This window comes from Lepidochelys kempii, chromosome 1, assembly GCF_965140265.1.
Source record: "Lepidochelys kempii isolate rLepKem1 chromosome 1, rLepKem1.hap2, whole genome shotgun sequence".
Classification (NCBI taxonomy): domain Eukaryota; kingdom Metazoa; phylum Chordata; order Testudines; family Cheloniidae; genus Lepidochelys; species Lepidochelys kempii.
Genome location: NC_133256.1, coordinates 82,356,145 through 82,369,259, shown reverse-complemented (window position 1 = coordinate 82,369,259; position 13,115 = coordinate 82,356,145). Strand labels below are relative to the sequence as shown.

The following is a 13,115-nucleotide window of genomic DNA, read 5'->3' as shown; positions in this document are numbered from 1 at the left end:
AGTTAAAATGCTTTTCTATACCCTCACTCACACTCCAACTACCAGCAGCAGCAAATGAAAATTTAAGGGAAAAAAGGCTACAGCAAGGTTTCCCAAGTTGTGGTATGAAAGGCTGATGTTCCATCCATTCACTTCACAGCAATTTCCCACTTTTGAGGAATATGCTGTTAACCTCTATAGGAAAAGAAAACTGAGTCATGAAATGTATTATTTAAGAGAAAGAGGAAAAGCGTATAACAGTTCTAGTAACTCTGTGATCTTATTAATATAAATATAATCAAATAATTCTAGTGCTCCTGTTTTATTAGAACAGTTCCTATGCACATAATTGTGGTGAATCTTTCCACACGCTCACCCCTCCCTTTTCTTTAGAACAATTTTAGGATCTGGAGAAAAAAAAATTTGAACAGATATATATTTGATATTCAACTAGAAAATGTTCTTTTTGGTACATGTCCCTAGATATATTGGGCCAGATCCTCAAGTGATTTAGGATCATTCCTGTTATCTCACCAAAGACGACAGAAACTGTTGGACAGCTCTGAGTGATGATGGCCTGATCCTGAAGGGTATTAAGCACTACTAAAACCATTAGGTCACGTTGCAGGTAGCCACTCTGTTTCAGGACTTTATTCACTGATTTCAGTGGGAGCCACAGTCCATGCCTTGAGACTAGGTACAAAGTACAAAGCCAAAATATTACCTTTTTACTCCCCCACCTCGCCGGACTCCCAAAATTTCTTCCTCCCAACCTGTAATGAAAATCATACAACTGAGATGAAAGGTATTTGAATCAGGGACACAAACGACACACATAAAATCAAATCAGCTATTAGGCTGAGATTTTCAAAGCTGTATAATAGATGTAGGCAGATATCACCAACTCATTTCAATGAAAAATATGAGTATAAATACCCTAGACTGCTCTGAAAAAATCTCAATTTAATATTTTATCAATGGGAAGAGGACTTCAGACTAGCCACTCATATAAGCCAATTTTACTATAAATAGCTCCCTAATGTACATTAACTTTTTTCAAAGGCTCAAACATGAAAGACAAAATCAATTAAAGGTTTAGGATTCTATGGAATTACTAGGCAGTAACAGCTATGTGTAGACAATCACATTCACTACATGGTGTCCATAATCCATACCTTCACATTGCCACATTAACATAGATGCAGAAAATGCCCAGAGGAGGCACCAAACAACCTGATCTGCCATCCCCTTGTGATGAACAACCACCCACAAAGATATATTTTTGAAAAAGGGAAGTGCATTGCATATTTCTACTCTGCAGCCTGAACAATGGAAATCAAATAAAAGCATGTACGGTACATTTTCGATACTTAGGTGCAGCAGAAATCCTACCAGGACCTGACTGTCAGTCCTTACATGGGCAAATCTCTAACTGAGGTGACTGGAATTGCCAGTGTAACTAAACCATGGCCACATATATACATTTACTGCGGTCCTCAGCTGGGAATGAACCCAAGAGCAAGAGCACTGAAAACACAGGCTTCTGCTTGAATTAAAGTCAAACTCTTGTTGAAAGTAGCAGACTGTGCAGTCATCAGTTCAAGCCACTAGGGGAGACATAATTGCATATACTAACTCTAGGCCATTTCATTTCACAAAGGCTGCAGGATTATTTCTTTTGCTGACTATCTGGAAAGTGCCAGCATGCCAAGTTAAAATGGAATTTACCAGTAAACTTTTATTGCCCTAATAGCCCCAGCAATTTTGGAGCAGTTGCATATTTTTCTTAATGGGACACCTTCCACTTTAAAATAGTTTGAACTCATTGCATAAAATTAATTCTAACGTAGTTTCGGTACTACATCTGCCTGAGTCATGCTGACAAATGTTGGAATTTTACAGTCACATTTTCCTATTTGTCAATTGTTTTTCTCAACCCGGTCGCTCTGTGAAAGTCACAACAAGGAAAACTGAGCATAGCTTTGATCCTCCAAGGCATGTTGTGAAGATGAACGTCTGCCTATATAGTGCACCAACCAGGACATGCAGGATTGGGGCCTCACTAGCTAACACCTACTGAACTCACTTACTTGCACTAAGTAGTATCTTTGGCCCCAATTTTTAAAGGTATTTAGTGCCTACTATGATTTTCAAAAGCACCTAGACACCTAACTCCCATGGAGTTCAATAGAATTACTCGCATGGGTAAGCGTTCATCAACATAAAGGTTGGATAATCTAGTTTGCGCCTGTAAAGATTTACACGTAAACCCATTCACATGCATAAGGCTAAACTTGTACATAAATCTTTGTAGGACTGATTCCTTAGGGCTGATCTACACTGGCAATTTACAGCGCTGCAACTTTCTCTCTCAGGGGGGCGTGAAAAAACACTCCCCAGAGCGCAGCAAGTTTCAGCGCTGTAAAGCCCCAGTGTAGACAGTGTACCTCGTGGAGGTGGTTTTTTTAAAGTGCTGGGAGAGCTCCCCCCACAGCGCTCTGCCGCGACCACACAAGCCACGTTAAAGCGCTGCCGTGACAGCAGCGCTTTAGCGTTACCAGTGTAGACTAGCCCTAAATTTGGAAATGCATCAGGATTAAGGCCTTGTTTACATTAGAAAATTAGGTCAGTATAACTATGTCACTCCACTGTATGCATCCGATGAAGTGGGCTGTAGCTCACGAAAGCTTATGCTGTAATAAATAAATTGGTTAGTTTCTAAGGTGCCACAAGTACTCCTTTTCTTTTTGCGAATACAGACTAACACGGCTGTTACTCTGAAAGCTGTAATAAATGTGTTAGTCTCTAAGGTGCCACAAGTACTCCTGTTCTTTCTACGGATACAGACAAACACGGCTGCTACTCTCAAATACTTCACTCAGGGGTGTATAAAATCCACACCCTTAAGCAGCAATATAAGTCCCTGTGGAAACAGCACCAGGTCAAGGGAAGAATTTTCCCGTCAACCTAGCTACTGCCTCTCAAGGAAGAGTATTTCCTATGGTGATAGGAGAATCCCTCCTTGTAGGTGCACGCTTGCAGGTGTGTCTACACTGAAGCACTACAGCTGCAGCATTGTAAGTGTTAACAAACTAACATATGGTCTTTTTAGCTTTTCTGTAAGACCTTGATCCTGAAAACACACATATGCTTACCTTTGGGAATATGACTAACCCCACTGATTTCCTATATTTCATTAGGACTATTCACATGTCAAATAAATGTACATTTGCAGGACTAGAGTCTAACATGTCTACCATACTGCTGGCTGCTATAAAAATAATAGTATTGTGAACACTCTTACACTACACAGCTTGTCAATTCAAAAAAAAAAAGACCTAAAAGACCTTAGCCATCTCTAATATCTGTATTTTTTAAAACCTCTCTAATTTGGGGGTGAGGGTTGTATTTGGCAAGAACTGATTTGATTTTATTTTTTGTACCTTGCCAACTGAACTGCAATTGACATGGTCCTTTCTGTTTGCCTCCTAATGGTTGATCTGAAGTAGATGTGGACCTGAACGAAACAGCCAAATCTGAATTCCTTAACTTTCACAGCCAAAGCAGGCTCCCTGAGCCCAATTATACCCGTTCCCAAGTGGGGAAATGCAGCACCAACCCTAAACTGATCCGAGTGTACACACTGCAGGCCAGGCCCAGCTGTAACCCGCAGGCAATTCAGGCAGGAGAACTGTCCAGCCTCACTTCCACTGTAAATCATGGAAACGCTGATTTTCCAGGCCAGAGACGTCTTTCAAAGACCTGATCTGAAAAGGCCTACGGTAAAGCCCCGGGGAGCGTCGGGCGGGTGAGCTAGACCCCAGGGACTCTCCTGCGGGCAGCCCCTGAACAATTCCTCCCCCGGGGAGCGCAAAGGCAGCAAAAGAGAAAAGGTGAGCGGGGAAACTTGCAGCGGCAGAGGCGGGGCGAGGTGGGGCTTCGCGGGCAGCCACTGAGCGCCGCCGTGTGCGTGGAAAGGCGGGGCTCTTACCTGCTCAGCCTGGGATTGACTGGCAAGGTGCCCGCCGTGCGGCTTGTTCACTGGCGGCGGCGGCGGCTCCCGGTTAGCGTTACACAACGGCGGGCAAGCGCACGCGTTCCTCTGCCCGCCCTCCCCGCCCTGTGGGCTCTGCGCTTCCCCGCACCGCCTCTCGCAACAGCTGCACGCCGTGCCCGGCAAGACCGGGCAAGCGGGCCGCCCTTCCGGCCGATGCGAACCCCGCCGAGCGCTTGTTTTTGTGGGGAAAGCCCTGGCGGTTCCTCCCCAGACAGCTCCCAGCGTCTCTCCCACGGCACACGGACCGACTCTGGGCTCCCTCTAGTGGGGACCCGGCGTGCAGCCGCCTTTCATTCATCAGGAGGGCTCAATGGAGCCCAGCCTTGCAAAGCTGCAGCTCCCTGGCTTTTTGTTCTCGGGCAGGGCGGTCATTCACAGATCCGTCCGCTTGACTCGCGTCACTGAACTTACACGAAAGTGGAGAAAAACGCTGGCTGCAGCTAATTCGCTCTAGCCCAAGATCTCCACACCACCACCCTGCGCAGACATCTCGGAAACAACACCAGTCTATTTAAACAGGCAGTGCAATGGTCCGAGAGTCTAGTGAGCTTTGTTAGTCTCTAAGGTGCCACAAGTCCTCCTTTTCTTTTTGCGGATACAGACTAACAGGGCTGCTCTACTCTGGAACTAGAGAGTCTAGTGAGCATTCAAAGGAAGATATTAGGTTAACTATAGACCTGCCTTATTAATAAGCTGTGGTTAATTTTCTTGTTGGTGTATAGATAGATCTCGCTATAGAAAGAGAATAGGTGAGGGTGTAAGACCCCATCCACTTTATTTTCATGAGGTACACATGATCATCTAATTCACAAAGCTACACTTGGTATAGGTAAAAGAGGATGTGCAGGCAGACCAGATAGAGGTCGTACAAGACTTTTCCCTATACGAATGCTCATGTAAATAAAAAAATGTCCTGCTGACTTTTATTTCTTATAGATAACCCTTACAAAATAGGTTCTGCATACACGTGTGAATATAGATAGGGTTGTTTGTGTGTGTGGGGGGGGGGTACCTATCTATGTTTTGGCATAAAATACACAACAAGGAAGGAGGCAAATTTTGAAACCAATTATTTCACCTAGTGCCTGCCAATACAGAGAAGAGAGGATTGTGTCATTACTGTAACATACAATGTCCATAAACCAAACATCTGAGTTGTTTTCAGACACTGTCCCACATGTTAACTGAACTTAAATAAAAAACACTACGTCTCCAGCGCTAGGTACTGGTGCTCTGGAAGTTGTACCGCGCTATAGCAGCTCCGACTCATTGTACCTTAAACCAGTGCTACTCAAAGTGGTGATCTGCAGACCGGTGCGGGTCCGCGAGCCATCGGCTGCCGGTCTGCGCAAACACTGGGGAAACAATTGCGGGTCCCCCACCTCAGGTAGCCTGTCACATGAATGACAGGCTATCCCCAGTCCTAGCACCGAGGCCGGAGTTTTCCTTCCCCCTTTCTTGTTGTTGTTGGTTTTCAGGACATATTACACCGCAGTGCATCATGCCGATCCCCTGGACAGAACAAACAAAAAAAAAAAAACCACCCCAAAGTGCTACTCACTCCATTGTGTGGAGGAGAAGTATGTCCCGAGCAGATCGCTGGTGTCTGAGGTACACCGCGTTCCCCTTATTATCGCAGCCACTAATTTGGAGGAGGAGGAGGAGGAGGAGGAGGAGGTGGCGTGGTTAGTACTAGAACATGGTGTATGATCGTGTTTACGCAGCAGCCCGTACCCAAAATAATACCCCCTCCTTCGGCCGAGAAGCGGTAGGCGACTGGATTAACTACAACGCAAAGGAAGGGGAGGGGGCGTTTTGAACTGCTCTTTCGCTCTACGGCAAAAACGCCGCCGGAAAGGTTTTATTTTCTTCTGCAACTCAACCTCCAGGGGCTTCAGTTCAATCCAGCGTAACCAGCCAGCTCGCCTGAGGGTCCCACGTAGCCTTTTGTTTCGTCTGCCCGAGTGTCTCGCACGTACGACGCGTTGTGCTACTTCGCGCGAAGGAGCCTCTGGCACAAATCGGTGGCCCGGCGGCCCGGGGAGGGAGCCGCCGCCGCCGCCGCGCCAGGCAGCACAGGGGTGGCGAGGCCGGGCCGAAGCAGCAGCGGGAAGAGCAGTTTTAACAGTCATCGGGCGGCGGCGGCGGCTCTAGTTGCAATTGCAGTGCAAGTCGTCTGCTTCCCCCTCGGGCTTGCTCGGTGCCGTTGCCCTTTTGAATGCCTCCTGCGGCTCAGAGTGCTGGCAGGGCGCTGGGAGTGTGAGTGAATGTAGCCCCGCAGAGCCAATGAGCTGGGACCGGATGCGATATATCCTCTGGGACAACAACTGCTCTGTTCCTCCTCAGATCCACATGACGCCATTTACTGCTGCTTTTGCAGAGAGATCACCCTACCTCCTCCGGAAAGGAAAAGAGAGAGAGGGAGCGCGAGCAGAAAAACGCCAAGCCCCTGCAGCTCAGATCTCAAATCTTCCTCCTCCTCCTCCAAACACACAACAACAGGCACCACCACAAATCCGCTGCGCTTCCAAAACACCCCCTGATTGCAAACCACAGCGCTGCCTGCAACACTCACACGCTCACAGAGGGAGCGAGAAAGCTAACGAGAGAGGGGAGCTTGCAGCTTCTCAGCAGAACGGCTACACTGCACAGGCTGCGTTTTTGCAGGAGCTCAGTGGAAGAAAAGCTTTGGGATTTTATTTTAGATCCACTGTATTGGGTTTGCTTTGGCTTCTCCCTCCCCTCCCGCCCCTTGATCATTTGCAACAACAAAAAAAGTGACTTGGTATTGGCGATTGAGGGGGCGGGGGGAGAGGAAATAGTGTATGAGTGATTTCTTTTTAGGAGCAAAGAAATACCCACCCGACCTGGAGACCTTGTCTAGAGGTTTATATTTATAATCGATCTGGGGACACTGAGGTCACTTTGCTCTGGATTTTTTTGAGATGATGGTGATGATGATTTGCAAGTTGGACTAAAGCTGAGTTTGGAAAAGATTTTTTTTTTTTTTTTTTTTTTTTGCTGCTTTAGGCTGGATTTACTTGCAAACCGCAGGAAGAAGAAAACACGAGAGAGAGGGGGGGTTGGTGCTGTGCCGCGATCACGGTGAGAGCATTTTCCTTCTTTGCAAAACAAGCTTTTTTTTAATAGCCCAGTTTGTTCCGAGGAGCTCGTGGAAATGTAGGTGTAAGGTCGATCCCTTTTCAATCCGTGAACCTATCCCCCCACCCCAGGAGTTGGAAGTGGAATTTCAGCGAGATATTTTTCTTCCTTGGGGAAGTTCGGCGGGGAGAGGGGGGAGCATCGGATGGTTTCTAAGGGCTGTTTCGCGTGTTTCCCCTCAAAAAATGACTTTGCAGGGAGGGAGCCCCCCCCAGCTCCGCGCCATTGGGTGGTGGGGGGTGAGTTTAGAGGGCGGTAATCTGTACTCAGGTTTGAGCATTTGCAGGGAGCAATGTCTGCGAAATAGTGCAAGGACTTGAAGCAACTCGGGTGACTTCTTTGCATACTGTATTCTCCTACAGTCGCAGGAACATGCCCCTGCAGAGTAGAGACGAGGAGGTCCTGGTAGATCCTGTCTCAAAGCATTACATGGATTTTGGTTAGGATTTGGGGGGTTGTTCGTTTGTATCGCTTGGTCCCTGTACTTGGTGTCTTTAGCCACCTCCGTTTAAATGGAAGACTGACACTATTCTATAAGTGCATTGGGAGATTTGTGCAATTCGGAAGTGAGCTCACGCCTGCTATAAATATATTTTCCATGCGATAAAGTTAAATAGATCGTCGATATGACAGGGAGTAAATTCTTCCCCTGGTTTCATTATATGGTGTGTAGGACTGAAGCAGTTTGGGGGGAGGAGGGCACGGAAGGGCTTAATATTTGTGGTGGTGGCTTACTTTGCAACAGCTTCTGAAAGTTGCTGGTGTTTGCAGCAAGCTGTGTGTCAATTTGCCCCACCCCGATGTGAAGTCCCTTTTGCCCTAATCCATAGTCTGATCACACACTCAGCCCTTAATAGGGGTTTCAAAGCACTTTCAACGAAGAGGTGCTTGGTGTGTGTGCGATGGAGATGGGGTGGGGGTGTGCTGCAAAGGCTCCTGAGACAAAACAGAAATTCATGGGCAGAGAACTTTTTCCCCCTTAGGCTTCCCTTCTCCCAGCCAACACGACATGGGTTTTTCCACAGCACACAAGGAGCACTTTGCGTTTTAAACTTCCCCAAGCGTGCAGAGGATAAAACCCAGCCCCTTTTCCCAATCGCAGTTAGCAAGAGTTAGCAAATCATGACATTTCTGCTCAGCAAGTGAGTGGACTTCGGTTTTTGGAAGTGGTGAATCGCGTTATCTCAAAAAAAAAAAAAAAGGCAAATGTTTCTCTTGCTATGCTCTTATTCGGTAGGTGGAAAAAAGGGGGTGGGTGGGAAGGAGGGAAAGGGAAGCATTGAGATCAACCGAGATTAAAGAGGGGAGAGTCCTGTTTCCCTGAAAGAACTACAGGCAAACATACGTGCAAAAACAAGAGTGCTGTAGATCTGCATCTTGCCCTGATAACGGATCTTTCCAGAGCTCTCGGTGCAATAAAATGCAAGGGCTGTTTGTTATGCTACAAATTCAGTGGGTGTCACTTTGTATTTCCTAATCTGGGAATCTGGTTGAAATTTACACAAAATAGGTAAAATAGTAGCAGCACTGGCGAGGTTTCCTACAGCTGACTTCCTGGAATTGGAACTGTTGCTTAATGGTAGCCCTTGAAGGGGAAACCTGCACTTTACTAAACTACCTTGGAGGTGTTCTCTCAAATGAGACGTAATGCAGGAAGCTTTATATAACTCTGACTCCTCCAGCATCTCCTGGGGGTGGGGGGTGGATACACAATAGTTAAAAGGAAGCATGGGCTTGACTTTCCTGATAAGGCAACTTTAGAAGCCGCCTCCCTCCTCCACCCTAGAGGATGTCTCCTATTTATCTCCAGGTTGTCTGCATTTGTGAGGCTGCTTGTTTCATTTGCAATATCAGCCAGTCCTGAGAGAATTAAGGGATTGCTGCTCCCCACCTGCTGAGCACGGTGTTCTGGGCAAAGATGAAGCCTATAAAAGGAAAGGAAGAAAAGAGCAGTGTTTTCTTCTGCAGCTTTTACCTTGTTGTTTGAAGGGGTTCAGTTTCCAAGACGCTTGTCTTTCAAAGAACCTGTCGGTCAGTGTCAGTCATACTTTTAGTGTTAACAATACTGCAGAGGCAAAAACATCTCTCATTTGCTCTTTGAATTTAGTTTAAATCTAGAATTGAAAGAAGAGGGGTATGTGAATTTGCAAATTCCGCTCGAGGTGGGGAGAACCTTGATTTAACCTTGTTATCTTTAAATAGCTTCCAATAAGGACATGTCTGTTCTGGGCATTGGATTTAAACTTTTCTCTTGGCAAGGGTTTTAATTTGAAGTAGATATAAACAAGAATTAAAGATGTGTTTGCAAGATAGCTTTCACGTGCTGAGAATCATGATTTCTAACATGCATGCTGGGTAAAAGCCAAGATTTAACAATAATGAACACACTCAATATTTTTATTAAATTTCATCTTTTTCGAAAAGGACCAGCTTATAAAATAAAACAAAGAGAACTTATTTTGGCTTGAAAAGTAACCAGCGGGTAAGAAATTAAATGTTTTCCTTTGGCTTTAGAATAAAGACAGCATATGGAGATGTTCACTGTTGAAGTGTCTGTTTGGATATATTTTACAATACTGTGGTGTAGTATTATTTATTGATGGTAAGTGATGTATACAGAGTAACACTATGGTGCTCTTTCTAAGTATAGTTGAAGACATTGTGTGGCCCTTGCAAGAAGCAAGGGTTCAGATTTGTTTTTAAGTCAAAACAAATTCCTTTGGATGTTTATGTAGCTAATTTAATTTTGAATCTACTTTAGAAACCATTAAAGAATGACAGATTGGTAAATTCTGATCTACAGATTTGTTATCCATTGTACTAAGAATCAGTATATTATAAGTTTATGATGCTAGTCATACACTGATTTCCATTAACTTTATGGATGTTTTATTGGGTTTCCACTGAATTTCTTAAGGCAACTTCCATTCTTAATTACTTAGTGATGTATCCTCAATCAAATAGTCTTGGATGATAGTATTTAGATTGTATTCTGCATATTTCTGTTCCATAAATTGCTCTGTATTTTCTAGTCATGCCCAATATTTGAATTATAATCTATGGATAGTTTGAAATGTAAAAACAATTCTGCAGTGGTATTTAATAGGAAATAACTGATGTGAAGTACACAAGTATGACACACTTGACAATCTTAGAGACTTTTTTTTACTTCTGCAGTTGACGTTTTTGGTAGCACTAACTCACTGGCATCTAACCTCAAACATTTTATTGCTGTTTAGTGTTTTTCTTGGGACCATTGGTATTAAACTACAATTTCCTATTTACATCATGTTAAGTTTAATGTGTAAAGAGACTAGCCTACCAAAATATTACTCAGCTTTAAATAAAGTTGAAGAATTAAATAATGTCTGTCGTCAGCAGGTCACATTACACTTTCTAAAACATTTGTAGCTGTTCTTTGTGTAAAATGTATTTTTAGTAGTGTTATGTGAAAAGAAGAGTCATTTTAAGTAGCTATGTTAAAATCCACGGTCTAGCCAGAGGATGACTGGGAGGTCTCAGTATCAGGTTTTAAATACCTAGATTTCCTGGAATCACAAGTTCCAAGTCCTGCCAGGGTCAGCAAAACCCTCTCTCCTTGCATTATACATAAACTGAGTTCTGTGCCGTTTACTGGATGTGAATCATCTTTATGACGAGTTCTTAAAAACCTAAAACTTCTGTGTTCTGCATGGATGCAGAAAAAAAGTCCTTTAGTGCATTTAGTAAAAGTAAGAGTTTCTTTAGCAAAATCAGACAGGTGCAGAGTACTAACCAAGTCTGGTTTCTGCCCTCCACCTCTAATGTGGCTCCATTTTAATGGTGGTGTACTTATTTAATTAGTAAAATGCTCCAGGATCCTTCAGGAGGAAAGACAATTTGCAAATGTACAATGTGACACAATAGTGAATCTTCTCTTTGTTGCTACAGGAGTTCAGATGTGTTCTAAGCCTGCTGGAGTGACCACTCTTCAGGATACTGATGGAGACAAGAGCTCAGAATGGCAGTGGGTCCCAGTCTTTGCTACAGGTTCGGCATGACGGTGGGAGGCAGCAGGGAGACTCTGACCTGAGGGATGTTCTGACACAGCAGGTTCATGTGTTGTCACTGGACCAGATCAGGGCCATCCGAAATACAAATGAGTACACAGAGGGACCTACAGTGGCTCCACGACCAGGGGTTAAACCTGCCCCTCGTCCAGCTAGCCAGCACAAAAACGAAAGACCTCATGGCTTGCCTGAACATCGTCATCTTACCAGGGTCCAACATGCACAGGTACATTCTTCGTCCCGGGCACCCTTGTCCCGTTCCATCAGTACGGTCAGCACCGGTTCACGGAGCAGTACAAGGACAAGTACAAGCAGTAATTCATCTGAACAAAGACTTTTAGGATCATCTTCTGGGCCAGCGGCTGATGGGATAATCAGGGTGCAGCCCAAGTCTGAGTTCAAGTCAAGCGAGCTGAAGCCCCTGAGCAAAGAAGACTTGGGCATGCATGCCTATAGGTGTGAGGACTGTGGAAAATGTAAGTGTAAGGAGTGCACTTCTCCAAGGACCCTACCATCCTGTTGGATCTGTGACAAGCAGTGTCTTTGCTCAGCCCAGAATGTGGTTGATTATGGGACTTGTGTTTGCTGTGTGAAATGCCTCTTCTATCACTGCTCTAATGATGATGAGGACAACTGTGCTGACAACCCATGCTCTTGCAGTCAGTCACATTGCTGCACTAGATGGTCTGCCATGGGTGTTGTATCCCTCTTTTTGCCTTGCTTGTGGTGTTACTTACCAGCCAAGGGTTGCCTTAAATTGTGCCAGGGGTGTTATGACTGGGTAAACCGGCCCGGATGCCGCTGTAAACACTCAAACATAGTTTGTTGCAAAGTTCCCAGTATTCCCCCCAGGAACTTTGAAAAGCCAACATAGCATCACTAATCGGGAATACTAAAGTTTTAAGGATTCTTCTAACACGCATATGCAACCAACTAAACAGCTATAACCTTGGCACTGTTTTTAGAAGGGTTGGGGGTATACTTTGCTGTTTGCAGTGAACTGCTTTTCTGCATGTGTGCCATCTTAACTGATATGCTTGTTAGAACCTAGCTAATGGAGCTCAAATATGGGATGCAGTACTTTGGGACCCATATATTGCATAAGCTAAAGCAACACAGACACTCCTAGGTGACTCTATTGTTTGTGAATAGTACTTGCAAAATTTGTAAATTAGCAAATGACTCCTTTTTTTATTGTTTTCTGCCAGAGATAATGTGCTATATTTTTGTATATACGATAATATTTTCAACTGTGAAAAAAAAGTGATGTCATAGAACATGGCACAGTCACAAAATATTATACTAATATGTTGTACATTCGGAAGAATGTGAATCAATCAGTATGTTTTTAGATTGTATTTTTTGCCTGACGGAAACCCTCTATTACAAGACTTTGATTTCTCTTTGGACTTCATGTATATTGTACAGTTTCAGTAAAATTCAGCCTTTATTTTCTAATTTTTTTCAACATATTGTTTAGTGTAAAGAATATTTATTTGAAGTTTTATTATTTTATAAAAAAGAAATATTTATTTTAAGAGGCATCTTACAAATGTCACCCCTTCTTATGAGGACGTCATAGTTGCTGCAAATAAGGGGTGACAGATGCATATGTTCACTATAAAATAGAAAATATATTAACGTTTGAAATTAAACTGGGCTGCTTGTCATTTTTTTCCCCCTTATCTTTATTGCTCTGAATTGGAAAATCTGATTTGTGAGGTTTGTTTGTGCTTGTTTGTTTGTTTTTTTTAGAGGGAAAAATTCAAAGAAACGTGTTCACAAAGTGGCTAAAATAATGAATTGATTTAAGAACTTTAGGTTAATGAAAAGGCAAACTTCAAATGTTATTTCTTTAACTGAAAATA

General features: G+C 44.0%; 1 protein-coding gene and 1 long non-coding RNA gene across 6 annotated transcripts in view; one reads left to right on the top strand and one right to left on the bottom strand.

The window, feature by feature from the left end:
* LOC140912673 (uncharacterized) overlaps window positions 1-6,739 on the bottom strand; it is a 70,765-nt gene extending 64,026 nt beyond the window's left edge. For 3 of the 4 annotated variants that reach the window (XR_012159346.1, XR_012159347.1, XR_012159348.1), the window contains exons 1-2: window positions 3,971-4,324; window positions 704-752 (exon numbers count right to left, since the gene is read on the bottom strand). This is a non-coding gene — a long non-coding RNA (uncharacterized lncRNA). Of the gene's footprint in view, window positions 1-703; window positions 753-3,970; window positions 4,325-5,597 lie in introns of those variants that run through there. The other variant, XR_012159349.1, reaches the window with a different exon arrangement.
* Window positions 5,820-12,902, top strand: SPRY2 (sprouty RTK signaling antagonist 2). Of its 2 annotated transcripts, none has more exons than XM_073347473.1 (2): window positions 5,820-7,141; window positions 11,129-12,902. In XM_073347473.1, exon 2 carries the CDS (start codon window positions 11,180-11,182, stop codon window positions 12,119-12,121), a length of 942 nt encoding a protein of 313 aa, XP_073203574.1. In that variant the 5' UTR covers window positions 5,820-7,141; window positions 11,129-11,179; the 3' UTR covers window positions 12,122-12,902. The 2 variants fall into 2 exon arrangements, with proteins under 2 accessions (XP_073203574.1, XP_073203585.1); XM_073347484.1 differs by lacking the exon at window positions 5,820-7,141 and adding an exon at window positions 8,496-9,229.
* The last annotated feature ends 213 nt before the right edge of the window (window positions 12,903-13,115 follow it).

What these genes read in the sequence shown, in the direction of transcription:
- SPRY2 (XM_073347473.1), top strand. Translation starts at nt 11,180, where the DNA reads ATGGAGACAAGAGCTCAGAATGGCAGTGGGTCCCAGTCTTTGCTACAG.